Source organism: Myotis myotis, unplaced genomic scaffold, assembly GCF_014108235.1.
Source record: "Myotis myotis isolate mMyoMyo1 unplaced genomic scaffold, mMyoMyo1.p scaffold_m19_p_1, whole genome shotgun sequence".
Classification (NCBI taxonomy): domain Eukaryota; kingdom Metazoa; phylum Chordata; class Mammalia; order Chiroptera; family Vespertilionidae; genus Myotis; species Myotis myotis.
Window position 1 is genome coordinate 167,397,169 of NW_023416313.1, and position 16,033 is coordinate 167,413,201.

Consider the following 16,033-nt stretch of genomic DNA (forward strand, 5'->3'; position numbering starts at 1 on the left):
TGAGTGTAATACTTGTAGCTCTTTTTTTACTAACCCTTTCCATTCCTTCTCTCCAGGTGCCACTCTAGTTTTGCGGAACAAATTCTCAGCCAGCCAGTTTTGGGATGATTGCAGAAAATACAACGTCACTGTCATTCAGTATATCGGTGAACTGCTTCGGTATTTATGCAACTCACCCCAGGTAACTCCCCATGTTTTATTATCTTTTTGAAGTGGGTAAGATGGGAATTCAAGTCAGTTTGGGTCATGCTAGGCCTTAGCTGGTTTGTATGTATCAGTTTTTATTTTTAGACTTTTAACTGTTTGTCACAACCAAGTGCTTGGCACCACCCTATCGCATAGAAGAGATTTGCTAGATGACAGTTGCTTTTAATATTATCACTCCCTACCTTTGTCCCTGTTTTCACATCTTACCCTCTTTTCCACTCTCTGCCTATTTAAAGCCTACTCACGTTCGAAGCCCAGCTCAAATGACTGCTTATATGACAAGAGCCATTACTCTCTGCCGTACATCATTTGATATCCACCCCATTGCGGTCCTTGTCACATTGCCAGTATTTGTCTTCATGTCTCCCATTCTCCCTGGGGAATAAAAGTTTTGATGGCTGGGACCACATATGTCTCCTGGCCTTCTCTTATACCAAAGGCAGTCAGGGAACATAGTTAATGTTACTTTAATGAATAAGTCCCCCTGTGGCTTTGAAACTATCTAAGTCTGACGGTTTGGAACAGATGCGCCAGGGTCACTCCAAGGGGCCTGGATCTATCCCGTTTACACATGTCCAGATATCTTGATGGAATATTTGGAAGAGCACCTCCTGCCCAGTCCCTCAGCTCTCACCAGCCTTCCTGGGGACCAGATCAGGGCTTCTCAACAGTGGCACTGATGACATTTTAGATCCCTTCACCCTTTGCTGTGTGGACTTATTGAATGCACTCTAGGACACTTAGTAATCTTTGGCTTTTACCCAGGAAATGCCAGTAGTACCCTTCCATCCCTCCCCCAGATCGTGATAATCAAAATGTCCTGAAACACTGCCAGATGTCCCCTGGCAGGCAACATCATCCTCAGCTGAGGAACACTAGACTAGGCAATGCAGTAAGTTCACCAGATTCTACTTCCTTTAATCATTTCACTCATCATAGGAAAACAAATTAGAAGGATCACCAAGTTGATAAGTTGCTATTTATAAACATTGGTTATGTTCAACTTACTTAGCAGCTGCTGTGTATAAGAAGTTTGTGTATAAGAAGTTTAAGTATAAGAAACTCTAGCCTCAGTTCTCTCCTTCAGTTTTGAACCACATGCCACCTCATCAGAGGCCCCTCCTACTAACAACAAAGTTATCACCCTGCCTCTTACCATTCATCTCATGGATTACTGCTTTTCGCAGCACTATCACCTCTGACATAGTCCAGGTGTACATGACTGTTGTCTGTCTCTCAATTAAATGAAATCTCCATGCACCGGGGGCTTTGTTGGCTGCCAGATCCCTAGCACCAAGATCTGTATCGGGCACATCCTAGGCAGCAACAAATTTTTCTGAATGAACATCTAAGTTCTCACCAAGGAAAGATATATAATTAAGTTAAAGGAAGTAATATGTTCCCCCAAAATGTTAGGGCTTTGTACTTATTATTCTGATTTGGGAGGCAGATCCAAAGGATTCATGAGGGTTATAATTAGTGGTAAGCTAGGTTAGGACCTTTTCTACAGCAATCAATTTCTGTTGACGTCATTATTGAATTTTTTTCACATTAGTTTTCCATCTGGTCCTCAAGGTTGCATGACTCTCTATAAAAACCCAGAAATCCATATGGGGCCCTTCTGTTTGGCTTTTCTTCTCTACCTAAAGTTACCTCCTTGTAAAACAGAAGTCTCCTGAGGGAGAGCATGTTATTTCTATTAGTTCTAACAGGAGCTGCCTTTGGACTTGAGGAAAAGAAATGTTTGTGTGTAGCTCTTTCAGGCTCATACACACTCTAATAATATACCACTACACACCCATTCGATGGCTACTGCCAAAAAACAGAAAACAAGTGTTGGCAAGGATGTGGAGAAATTGGAACCTTGTGTACTGTTGGTGGGAATGTAAAATGGTACAGTTACTGTGGAAAACAATATGGCAGTTCCTCCAAAAATTAAAAATAAAATTACCATATGATCCAGGAATTCCACTTCTGAGTACATATCCAGAAGAACTTAAAGCAAGGTCTCAAAGAGCTATTTGTACACCATGTTCATAGCAGCATTATCATAATACCTAAAATATGGAAGCAACCCAAGTGTCCATGGATGGATGGATGGATGGATGGATAAGCAAAAAGCTGAGGCACAGGAAGCTACACAGATTCTGAAAATCTCTTGACATACAAATTTGCTCAGAAGGAAAAGGAGGGAACCTATGTTTATGAAATTGGTTTTAAAAAGCAGTGATATTGTACACCATGTTCACAGCGGTATTATTCATAATAACTAAAACGTAGAAGCAACACAAGTGTCAGTCTACAGATGAATGGATAAGCAAAATGTGGTACTGAACTTGCATACATACAATGGAATATTATTCAGCTTTAAAAAGGAAGGAAATTCTGAAATATGCTACAATATGGGTGAACCTTGAGGACATTATATTAAGTGAAATAACCAGTCACAAAAAGACAAATATGGTATGATTCCATTTATATGAGGTACTAAGAGTAGCCAAAATCATGGAGACAGAAACGTAGAATGGTGGTTGCCAAGAGCTGGGGGAGGGAAGTAATGGGAAGCTATTGTTTAATGGGTACAGAGTTTAGTTTTAGATGAAAAGAGTTATGGAGATGGATGCTAGTGATGGTTGCACAACATTATGAATATATTTAATACCACCAAACCGTATACTTAAAAATGGTTAAGGTAGTAAATTTTGTTATGTGTATTTTACTACAATTTAAAAAGAAAACAGGTCATGATAGGAAGCCCAGATGGATGTAAAGGAAGATTGTATTAAATGAACTTCCCAAACAAAAGTAGAACTAATGGTGGAAGGCTATAGATCAATGTAATCAGGATCTTTCTCACCCTTAGAGCTGCCTAAAAAGGCTGTCCCTGGAAGGGCTAACCACCATCTCTAGCAGCAAATATCAGGGAGGCAACTTCTGCTTTAGCTGAGCACATGAGCCCAATGACATCCTTCACACCTATGGACATGGCATGGCTCCTCAGGAGAATTTGGGGTATTCTGGAGTAATGCTTCTCCTCCCTCTTTTTAACCACATTCAGTAGCTCCTTTGGTAGAGCAGAGAAGCAGGGAGGTATGCTCCTAGCCATCCTTAGGGGAGGAGTTCAGATTTGAATCAAGAGACTTAATGTAGTGCTTAAAAGCAAGAACTCTGGAGTCAGCAGGCCTGACTCCTGATTCTACTGTTTGATCGGGATAGTTAACCTTTAAATCTGTTTCCCATCAGCCAACAGGGGAAGCGAGTGCCTACCTCACAAGGGGCTGTGCAGGCAAAATGATGTATGTTAAGCATGTAGCAAAGTACCCGACACTATAATCAACAAATGGTAACCATTATTCCCATTGTTTTCAGTGCTGAAGAATGTATAGCTCATAGTCTGTGCTCGATACATATTCGTTGAATGAATCAAAGAAAATTCTGCCACACATACACAAAGGAAGGAATAAGAGAAGATACTCAAATTAGTCAATTACTCTTATCTAATGTTGAGAGGGGGTTGGATAGCAACGCTATTGACTTAAGTGATTTTTTTTTACAGTATTATTGTTGAAGAGTCTTATCTATTTACCTGTTTTCCATTGTTATATTTGGGGCTTAGCATTCTGAGCACCTCTTTACAATGAAAGGCTAGTTTGGTTCATTTCCTGCCGTGTGTAGTTGTCAGCTCCCATTTAGTTTGTGTCATTGCCTACAACGACAGTGTTATTCATGTTCCAGTTATTTATTAGAACAAGATACCTCTAAAGCTGAATGTTTCTCTACTCCAATTAAGGACTGAAGCTATAGGAAGAGGTCGAAATGAGGCTTTGTCCTGCCTACTAAGAGTGTGACCTGGGCAGGAGGAGGAAAAGGGAATCAGAAAAGAGTTCTAGGGACCACACATAGCAGGCACGATATCAGGAAGGGGAAATAAGGTAGACCAGAACTCTGAAATAGCTGAATAAACTCAGCTTATATCCTAGTGTTATCTTCCATCCTTCCAAAACTAGGTAACCTCTGTGGTCCTTTCCCAGCCCAAAATGTCTATCTGTGTCACCTCCATTCTGGCAGAAGACAGAATAGAGAGGTATGCAACCGCACAGAGTGGAGAATGACCAGTTTGGAGGCCAGGACAGGGACAGGCAAGAGGAAGGAGGGAAAGAGCAGAATCAGGGAAGGCTGCCACAGAAGCTGAGTTTTGAAGAGTGCAGAGGCGTTCCCCAGCCGCTCAGAGAACGAAGGGCTTCTGGTTAGCTGGAACACATGCGCAGAGCTGCAGAGCGGAGGGGTGAAGGGCCTGGCACATTGGGAACTGCGAGCAGTGTGGCAGAGGCGAGACTGGTTGACTGGGCCAGGTGAGAAGGGCTTTACTTGGCTGAGAACTAGTTGTGACTGTGGCAAAGCATCCTAACGGCCTTTCGTGGAAGAGTGATGTGGGAGAGGGTGGTGTAGACAGTCCCGCGGCCGCAGTCAGGAGATGCCCTGGAGGGAGAGAGGCCTCTCTATAAAGCAGAGACGTTGAGCCTCGCCCTTTTATTCCTGTCAATGGGTGCTTCGTCCTCTCCTGGGGAGCCTGGCTGAGTCTAGCATATTCACTGGTAAGAACATGGACTCAGGAATTGTTTTGAAGATGGTGAATACCTTCTGCCCTTTCACCCCTTGGAAGTCTCCCAAAACCCAGGAGGACAAGGAAAAGATGCACATTGTCTAAGAAACCAAGAGACATAGCAACAGAGAACTACGTAGTACAAAGCAGAGAGATGAAGGTCACTGGCATCACAGGACTGAGGGAGGTGAAACAAGAGGCAGGTGCCAACAAGAAGGAAATTGAGGACGCCAAACACAACTGCAGATGGCAGGAGGTGTCAGGCTTGGAAACAAGAGGATTTTTGAAAGTGAAAGTCTGTGTGGGAAACAGCAGGACCTGCTGCCCCCTCTCCCACCCTAGTGGGAGGTAGGAGGTTTATTCGCTGGAGAAGACCTAGAGAGGCTTTGAACTCAAGGACCCCAAGAGCAAGCAGGGAAGGGGTGAGGCACTGAACATAGAGGTTGAGTAAGTATCTACTTACTGACCAGGGAAACCCCCAGCTCCCTTTCCCGGTACAGCTTTTAGAACTCCAGTTGCCAGTTTATGCTTATAGACTAGAGAATGGAGGAGGGTAATTCTTAGGGAGAACTCAACTTTCCCAGAAAAGAAATTGGACTTTGTTCACTGCCCCATCACCAGATAGTGCAGCCCACCTGGCAATAGCCTCTTCCCACCACATAAAGCTACTGAAACAGGTTTTTTAAAAATATAGATGTGGGGTTTTTTTTTATTTCGGAGGAAGTGAGAGGGAGAGATAGAAACATCAATGATGAGAATCATTGATTGCCTGCCTCCTGCACGCCCCTACTGGGGACTGAGCCCAAAACCCAGGCATGTGCCCTGACCAGGAATTGAACTGTGACATCCTGGTTCAGAGATCGATGCTCAACCACTGAGCCACACCAGCTGGGCTCAAACATCTTTTAGTTGCCTTATTCCCAAATAGAAACAGACATCAAGGATCAGCAGACACCTGAGGAAAGCCTCCAACAGAAATGATCATTTAAAGAAAAGAAGCAGCAGCCTCAATTCATATAGCAGGAAAAACTTCCCAAAACCTGTAATTAATATCCTCAGAGATATTATAAAAGAATTATATCCATAAAACAAGAATAGTATGCTATCAAAGAAACTAATAAGATCTCCTGAAAAACAATTTTTTTAATCCATAGAAAGTTTGGAAGATAAAGTTGAGAAATCTTACAGCAAGTTGGGGAAAAGATAAAGTGGTGGACATGAGGGGAGGCAATGTAAAGAAAATTTGAATATGAATCCAAAAGATCCAATATCTAATTAATAGGAAATCGGGAAAAGAATAGAGAAAGTATAGAGGAGGAAATTACCAAAGAAATAATACCAAAAAAAACCTTCCAAGAACTGAAGGACAGTTTGAAAAGGCCCTTATGGTACCCAATAAAAACTAGGCCAGGATGAAATTTAAGACCAAAAAACGAGGAAGAAAAGATTCTATAAGAATAACATTTGACTTGCCAACAACAACACTGCAGGCTGGAAGACAAAGCAGCAATGCCTTCAAAATGCTAAAAGTGTTGCCTATCTAGAATTCTGTATCCAATCAAATTATTGATCAAGTGTACAATAAGAATAATTTCAGACATCCAAAGTCTCAGAATAATTCACCTCCTAGTCATCCTCCTTCAGGAAGTTACTAGAAAACAATGTTCCACCCAAACAGGAGAGTGAAAGAGAGTTGAAGGCCCAGGATCCGGGAAGGAGAGGGAAGGGAATCGTCGGGCCTGGGGAGCAAGCAGGCCAGACTGGAGCTGAGGCTCAGAGGAGCATGATGGAAATTATGTCATCTGATCGATTTCACCATGAGGAAAATTTTACTTAGAGGCTGTTGGAAAGTGAGAAAAGACCTACAAAGAGAAACTTAAAAAGCAAAGCAAAAAGAAGGAATTCTTACCATTTGCAACAGCATGGATGGAACTGGAGAGCATTATGCTAAGCGAAATAAGCCAGTCGATGAAAGAAAAATACCACATGATCTCACTCATTTATGGATAATAAAGACCATTATAAACTGATGAACAAAAATAGATACAGAGGCAGAGCAGCATCGAACAGACTATCAAACTACAGCGGGAAGGCTGGGGATAGTTGCGGGGGGGGGGGGGGGGGGGGATTAAGAGATCAACCGAAGGACTTGTATGCATGCATATACGAATAACCAATGGACACAAGACACTGGGGGGTAGGGGAGGCCGGGGGAATGTCAAGGGGGGAAAATCAAAAGAGGAGACATATGTAATACTCTTTGTAATACTTTAAGCAATAAAACAAAATTTAAAAAAATAAAAGCAAAGCAAATGGGCAGGGAGGTGATTAATTCTAGGAGAAACAAAAATTTATTCAAGAATTTAATCAGAGGATATTACTTGACTCATCAAAAGTATATTATGAGCAAAGCAACTTGAGCACTGAATATTGATTTAACCAGAAATTGTGACATTGGGGAAATGGGAGAGAGCTTGATTCTCTAGTACAATAGGAAATCAATAAGTAATGTCTAGAATTGATTAATCAAAAGATAGACCCTAACTGGTTTGGCTCAGTGGATAGAGCGTCGGCCTGCAGACTCAAGGGTCCCAGGTTCGATTCCGGTCAAGGGCATGTGCCTTGGTTGCGGGCACATCCCCAGTAGGGAGTGTGCAGGAGGCAACTGATCGATGTTTCTCTCTCATCAAAGTTTCTCTCTATCCTCCCTTCCTCTCTGTAAAAAAAAAAAAAAAAAAAAAAAAAAAAAGATAGTAGTATAAGCCTTTAATTTAGAAATAAGAGGATAAGAAACAGTTATAAGTTAAAAGGATGGTGGGCTGGGAAAAAGGATGAGAACACAGAAGTGAATGAACAGCTTCCTTCATCTAAAAGCCTTTCAGTACGATTCAATTCTTAAACTATGTGTCTGTCACTCTTTTTGTTTTTCTAATTAAGAAAAAAGCACTCCCTGAAGTCACATAGATTTGAATTTGAATCTTGGAGAAACTATGTTGCGACCAGTGTGATCTCGGCAAATTCTTTTAATCCTCTCAGGTTTAATTTCCTCAATTGTTATTTGAAGGAAATGCTTTCCTACCTCTCACTTTTTGATAGGGTTCTTTAGAAACTTAGGTAATTGCCTGACACATAGTAAAGCCCTCAGTGAGAGTTTTCTGCTACTCTAATTACCTGGGGCCCTACCTTCCTCTCTGGCTACCCTGACCTCTCACCCTCCATCGGTCATTAAATCCCATGAGGATGTAAGCCCCCAGGTGTGTTTGCACGTTGCAGCTCACCCCTAATGTGGAGTAGAAGGTTTGATCCTTTTAAAGAAAACTGAGCCAGGTGACCCTTGACTTCACATACAGCTCGTTCTTTTGAGGAGTGGCTTTGGTGATGTGAAAACACCATGTCTCCTCTGGGAAAGGAGAACTCGAGTCGCAGCCAGTGCGCTCAGCCATCTCACTCTTAGGTGAGAACCCGCCATCTCTGAAGGCTCCAGGATCTTGAGGTTTGTGTCCACAAACATTTCCAGCCTAGAGCCTTAATCCCTCCTGTTGACGTAATAAAATCCCTCAGATTATGATGGAAACTGAGCCCACAGTATTGTGACTATGCCCCAGCTACCTGCCACCGCAGGTGACAGCTGCACCTGTGAGCGAGGTTGGCCCACTTCCCACACACCCAGGGCACCTGCAGCCTCCTGCGCCCTCTGCCCTGCCCTGTGCTGGTGTCCCAGCTACTAACTGCTGAACAGGGAAGTCGAGGGTTTTCTGGTGGAGCTATTTCCTCTTTTCCTTCAGGGGTTGCATTATATGCAAAGCACAGGTCCAGCTACTGTGGATGATATAGAAATATACTTGGCCTCAAAGGTGTTTACAATCTATTGGGGGAGATAGATGTTCACCACCCATTAGACAAGGGAATGAACTAAGAGGGTCCTTGTGGGCTGCAGACGGAATAAGTAAGGTCTTGAGTTTACATGTTAGACTGCTACTTTGGAGCTTCTCACAGGGGCCTGGGAGCAGGTAAGCCCCAGGTCATGGGGTTCTTTTTAAGCAAAAGAAAGTATTCTTCCAATATCGGTGACCTTTTATTCCTGGAGTGGCAGTGAGGCACAGCAGTGGTGGAGCGTGAGGGTGGTCTCTGAACAGCCGACAGTTCTTACCGAGAACAGTGGCTATGGACAGACAGGATGCCACAGAATTCATTATCCCAATGGGGACACTTGAGAGCGAAAGGAGTGTAACAAGCACATCTGGACAACAGCATACGCCGAGACAGGCCTTGGCAAACCGTGGTCTCCCTACTTACAGGTACTTAGTCATTATAAAAGGGAATAGATTCGGTGACCCCTGGACCTAGGGTTCATGCGGGTTCAAACGGCTTTTCAGGTAACTCGCCGTTAGATTGTAAATGCTCCTGAGACCAAATATACTTCTGTATCATCTGCAGTACCTGGCACGGTTCTCTGTACATTTCCTCCTCGGTAAGGTTGCTCAGGCGGCCCAGTTTTTACCAGTGGCCAGCAGCTGTCCACCTCTCTGGTTAGGATTCCTGAAAGAGCTTCCCCACCTGAGTTTTGACCAAGAAGCTACTTAAAAAGTAAATGCATATATGCTGCTCCCCAGGTCCCTTGGCTCCTCCCGCATGGAAACCAATTCAAAGTTTGCTTTGGTTTGGAGTATACGTGCCCTATCCACACCCTCGCCTTTATCAGAAAACTGCCTCTCTCTTCAAACAGTTCTTTTCCAAGAGGAACCCTTATTCCTTAGTCACTTCACAGTAATTCCACAGAGTAGGGAAGGATATATACTCTTTAGAGCATATGCTCTTCGAAGCAAAATGCTGTTCGATCAAAGAAATTAAAACTTGATGTTTGAAGCGAGTCCTCATTACCTAGCACTTTTACCCCATTCTATTCGGTTTTCCGTTAGAGTAGAAATCATAGAGTAACAAGTTAAAATTATACTTATTATTTACCTGCCTCTCCCACAAGGCTGTGATCTCCTTGAGGACATCAATTGCCTTATTAATATAAAATATAATTATAAACACCATAGGTTTGACATATTTGCAGGAGCCTCGTAAATGATATGGCCGAGTGGTGTGCACCCCAGTCTTAACTCCTCCTCTCTTGCTGGCACAAGCTGTCCTTTACATTTTACATTCAAAACAGCTTTCCCTTTTGTGATTTTTATTTATAGCAAAGCATACTCCTCCCAGGCCACGAGGCAACTGGGAGCCAGCTTTCTCCTACTCTTCCCCTTGCCATCCCTGTGGGGCAGCGTCATTGTCTCGGTCTGGTGACCGCTGGTCTATCTGCTAAATGAGGGCATGATCAAGATCATTCTCTCCAGGCCCCTCAGGCTCTAATAGTATTGCTCTTTAATGGCTCTGTGGAAAATGACCTTTCTCCTTGGACTGCGTTCCCAGCTTTCTTCTTCCTTGTCCAGTGAAAATCGTTGCTTCAGATCCTTCTAGTCTCTGACAGATCTCCTTTCTGGCAATTCCCTGAGATGCAGCCCCATCAAGAAAACAATCAATACATTGTTCTAGCTTCAGATTGGATATGGATTAAATGTTGGCATCACTGAGTTCTGCCAAATTGTCTCCGCTTGCCTCTTAAAAATCAAAATGGGAAAACCCAAGTCTTCTGGTTGTTAAAGCAGAGGACTGGCTGTCGGCCCAGACTGCGTGTGTTGGGGGAAGGGGGAGTTATGTGCATGGGTGGCAGAGAATGTGTGCACTAAGGTGAATTCGTAACCAGCATAAGTACTGTAGGTGGAACCATAAAGCCAATTATTAATATGTGAGTGCCGTCTCCAGAGATGTTTCAATCTGGTCTCCTCCTCCCCCTCCTCCTCCAACAGAAACCAAACGACCGTGATCACAAAGTGAGAGTGGCCTTGGGAAACGGCTTGCGAGGAGATGTGTGGAGAGAATTCATCAAGAGGTTTGGGAGCATTCATATTTATGAGTTCTATGCTTCCACTGAAGGCAATATCGGCTTTGTGAATTACACGGGGAAAGCTGGCGCTGTCGGAAGAGCAAACTTTCTACAGAGAGTAAGTACATTGGAAAATGAGAGCATATATAGCCAGTTTTCAGAATACAGGGAGTTCTTAAAAGCCGTGTCAGGGCGGTGTGACTATGAGAATTTCATAAAGCTCCGGAGCTGCAGTCCGTATATCACCAAGGAGGTTTTGGTCAGCCTCTGTAACAAGGACCTCAGAAAGATAGGGTGCTGTAATTTAAAAATCTTAATGTCTGTGAATAACAACCCACTAGGCCTTTGCCATCTGCAATTCAGGTAAAGTTTCCCTATGTCACTTACATGTGTATATGATAAAACACCTGAAAGTTACCAGTTCCGTGAGTTTGCCATAGTCTGTGAAATGGTGAAATGTGGTATTTCCATTCCATTGTGCTGTGGGTTCCTACCACCTGGGGAACCTTTTACACACACGGGGCCAGGGCCTCAGCCCCTAAGCTTTGGATGCAGGCGTCTCGAGGTGGGGCCCAGGCATCAGTATTTTTTGAAAACTCTGCAGCCAGAGTTAAGAAGCATTATCTTATAAAGATTTGTGTTCTCACAGACAACAGGGGGATGAAAGCATGAGTGTGGGGGGAGGTTGGGGGTTCATGGGGGGATGAGGACACATTGTAATACTTAGCCAATAAAGAAATTAAAGATTAAGAAAAAGATTTGTGTTCTAGTAACTGCATTAAAAATATATTTCTTATTAATTGAGATGTAATTGACATATAACATTAATTGAGATGTAATTGACATATTAGTTTCAGGGGGACAACATAATGATTCAATATTTGTATATATTGCAAAATGATCACCACAATAAATCCAGTTAATATCCCATCACCTCACATAGTTAACTTTTTTTTTTTCTTGTGATAAGAACTTTTTTTAATCCTCACCTGAGAATATGTTTTCCATTGCTTTTTCAAACAGAGTGGAAGGAGGGATGAAGTGGAGGGAGAGAGAGAGAGAGAGAAACATCAATGTGAGAGAGCCACCTCTATTAGGGGTGGGGAGCAAACCTGAAACCCAGGTACATGCCCTTGACTGGGAGTCAAACCCACGACCCTTCAGTGAGCGAGCCATACTCTAACCACTGAAACACCAGCCAGACTGTCATAAGAACTTTGAAGATCTACTCTCTTAGCAACTTTTAAATATGCAACACACTATTATTAGCTACTAGTGCCCTGGTGCATGGATTCATGCACATTGAAAGGAAATTCATTAGAAGGTGGCAGGCGGGGTGGGACTGGGCGAGACGGGCTGGACATGCCCTGGAGCCAATCTCCCTCAGTCCCTCCCCAGCTGGCCACACCTCGGGCGACACCACAGCTCAAAGGGCATCTTTGGAGTGAGTGGGTCCCTCCAGCAGGTGGGGTTCCTCGGCCTGGCCTGCGGGGAACGAGCCGAAACCGGCTCTCTGACATTCCCCGAGGGGTCCCGGATTGGGAGAGGATGGTCATCATAGCTACCTGTTGGATAGTCGAATGGTCAGACTGTCACTTAGGCTTTTACTAGTATAGAGAGAGAGGGGCCTGGTGCACAAATTAGTGCACAGGTAGGGTTCGGCCAGCCCAACCCGATCAGGGCTGATCAGGCGGGGCTGGCTGGGGGGAGGGGCCACGGGTGGTTGGCTGGCCAGCCCCGCCCCCTGGTTGAACTCCTGGTCAAACTCCTGGTCGAGGGGACAATTTGCATATTAGCCTTTTATTATATAGGATAGATCAGCCGTGGGCAAACTATGGCCCGAGGGCCGGATCCGGCCCGTTTGAAATGAATAAAACTAAAAAAAAAAAGACCGTACCCTTTTATGTAATGATGTTTACTTTGAATTTATATTAGTTCACACAAACACTCCATCCATGCTTTTGTTCCGGCCCTCCGGTCCAGTTTAAGAACCCATTGTGGCCCTCGAGTCAAAAAGTTTGCCCACCCCTGGGATAGATAGTCACCACACTATACATTACATACCCAGGACTTATTTATTTTATAACTGGAAATTTCTATCTTTTAGCCATGTTCACCCATTTTTTTAAGTTAAACATATCCTCACCCAAGGATGTGTTTTTATTGATTTTAAAGAGGGAGAAAGAAATACAGAGAGAGAGAGAGACATTGATCGATTACCTCCTGTACACACCCAACTGGATCTAACCTGCACCCTGGGCATGTGCCCTGACTGAGATTTGAACCCGCAACCTTGCAGTGTATAAGATGACACTCCAACCAACTGAGCCACACCAGCCAGGCCACTTTCACCCATTTTTACCCACTCTTCACTCCTCACCTCTGGCAATCACCAATCTGTTCTCTAAATCTATGAATCCATTCTTTTTTCAGATTCCACATATAATGAGGTCATGTGGTATTTGTCTTTCTCTGTCTGACTTATTTCATTTAGCGTAATGTCCTCAAGGTTCATCCATGTTGTTGCAAGTGGCAAGATTTCCTTTTTATGGGTGAATAATATTCCATTGTAGAGATACATCACTGTGTATACACCACACTTTCTTTATCCTCTCATCTATCAATGGACACCTAAGCTGTTTCCATGTTTTTGCTATTGTAAGTGATGCTGCAATGAACCTGGGGTGCATACATCTTTTCTAATTAGTGTTTTCATTTCCTTTGGATAAATACCCCAGAAATGGAATTGCTGGATCATATGGTAGTTCCATTTTTAATTTTTTGAGGAACCTCCATACTGTTTTCTATTGTGGCTGCACCAATTGCATTCCCACCAATAGTGCACAAGGGTTCCCTTTTCTCCACACCCTCTTTGGCCTTTGTTATTTCTTTTTTTATATATTCTTTTATTGATTTCAGAGAGGAAGGGAGAGAGACATAGAAACATGATGAGAATCATTGATCGGCTGCCTCAAACACACCCACTACTGGGGATCAAACCCTCAATGTGCCCTGACTGGGAATTGAATCATGACCTCCTGGTTCATAGGTTGACGCTCAACCACTGAGCTACACCAGCCAGGCTCTTGTCTTTTTTATAGCAGCCATTCAAATAGAAGTGAGGGGCTATCTCATTGTGGTTTTGATTTGCATTTCCCTTATGATTAGTGATGCTGAACATCTTCTCAGGTACCTGTAGGTCATCTATATGTCTTCTCTGGAAAATGTCTATTTAGATTATTTGTCTACTTATTAATTGGATTGTTTGTTTTGCCATTGAGCTGTATAAGTTCGTTGTGTATTTTGGATGCTAACCTCTTATCAGTTATATGATTGACATTTCCTGTTTTTAAGCCAACTCACATATGTATACTAACCTCTTATGAGATACATGATTGACATTTCCTATTTTTAAGCCAGAAGTCTCTTTTATTGCCTGGGGTCTCCAGACAATCTCTTTGCCATTTTTGTGCTCAAGCAGTCAGTCTTAGGTGACCACCTATTTTTCAAAATCTCAGGAAGATTCCGCCAATGCTGAGCCTCCACTGGCTTGAGCAGTGACAGCTGTCTTTATGCCTCTGGTAACTTGTCCTGGCCGAAACAGCCACCCAGAGCTCCCAAGCAACCTGTGTCTCCAGGGCCTGACGAGCAGAGTACAGAGGGCAGTGATGCGTGAGCATAAGAGATCAGGTTCCAGCACAGTCATACACTGGCTGAATGACCCAGGGCAAATCACTTTATGTTCCTTAGACCTCAATTCATCATCTGTAAAACAGAGATTAAAGAGAGAAAATATCAAGCCCAGTGCCAGGCCCAAACTCAGTGTTGTTAAAGGAAAAGGGTTGTTGAAAGGATTCAATTAAATAATTTATGAAAAGGCCATTAGAGGCTATAACCCGAATGCCTGTCACATAATATCCTTGAATAATTGTTAGCTGTTATGATTATTTTCATTCCATTCCTTCTATTCTGGCCTGGTGTCTAGACATTCCCAAGTCCAGGAAACCTCCCTGACAATGACAGCCAAACCTGTACTACACAGGTCTCTCCACTGTCCTCCACACCTGGGCCATCCAATACGGTAGCCACTCGCTAAGTGTGGCTATGGAAACTTAAACTGCATAAATAAAATTTTAATTTAGTTCTTCATTCACTCTAGCCACCTCTCAAGTGCTCAGTAGCCATACTTTGTGATGACCATGTTGAGCAGTACAAATATAGAATACTTCCCTCATCATAGAAAATTCTGCGGGGCAGCACCCTAGAGACTGAGAATCGATTTCCCACTCCACACTGGGAGAGGGTCTGTCTTCGCTAGTTTCAGTCCAAGCTGTACTAGCCCAGACCTTAAAGACCCAGGCTAAATGCAGTTCAGAACAAGAGAGGGCACAAAGCTGAGCCCAGGCACGGTGCAAGCTGGCAGTGTTGTTATGATGAGTTACAAGGACACAAACCACACGTGAGGACCTTAGGAGTTGGTGCTGTGTGTTACTAGTTCTTTGTATCACATCCATTGATCACTGTGTTTTATTGTCAGTTTTTCTAGTTTAAACAAATCTATATTTTAAAACTAAAAAGGAGGAGGGGGAGCTGGCCCTGTAATTGATGTGGAAAGAAGCATGAGTGACCACCCCTATTGTTTTTTTTCACATTCTTGCATATAAAAAAGATCTATGTTGACTATGAATGCGACTTGGTTTTTAATGGTTATCTGCTGCTACCAAAACACATAATTGGTTAATGTATCATATAGATTTGAATATAAATTTGAAATGGTACAGTAATTATGGGTGATAATTACATCTAAATACTGTCATATTTGTACCTATCTGTTAACAGAGAAAATAATGCACTTATTGCCCTTACTAAATTATATAAATTAAAATTTTTATGCCATTGAATTATAGTATATATGAAACATGATGGAGTTTTAATTATTTTATAGCCATGGGCATGAAGTAATTATACTATTGAGCCTTAAATATATTGGAGAGCATGTCTCTGGAAGTGTAAAACATACAACAGGGGCACGTTAAGGTTATATAAGATTTTAAAAATGCACTTGTGATGTGTCCACCAGAAAACATGTACTAGTATGAGACTGTTCATAACAGCTTTATTTTTAGTAGTCCAAAACTGAAACAATCCAAATGCCTGTTAAGGAGAATAGATAAATTAATTGCTGTATATTCATACAAGAAAAACCACGGAAACAAACATCAACATGGATGGATGACTGTCTCACGCAGTGTGTTGAGTGAAAGAAGCAAACACAAAGGCAAATATTTACT

General features: G+C 42.8%; 1 protein-coding gene across 1 annotated transcript in view; it reads left to right on the top strand.

Annotated features, from left to right (window-relative positions):
- SLC27A2 (solute carrier family 27 member 2) overlaps positions 1-16,033 on the top strand; it is a 45,060-nt gene that overhangs the window by 17,475 nt on the left and 11,552 nt on the right. The window contains exons 4-5 of the mRNA XM_036301077.1: positions 57-181; positions 10,666-10,860. Of these exons, the coding sequence (XP_036156970.1) occupies positions 57-181; positions 10,666-10,860 (320 nt within the window). The remainder of the gene's footprint in view (positions 1-56; positions 182-10,665; positions 10,861-16,033) is intronic.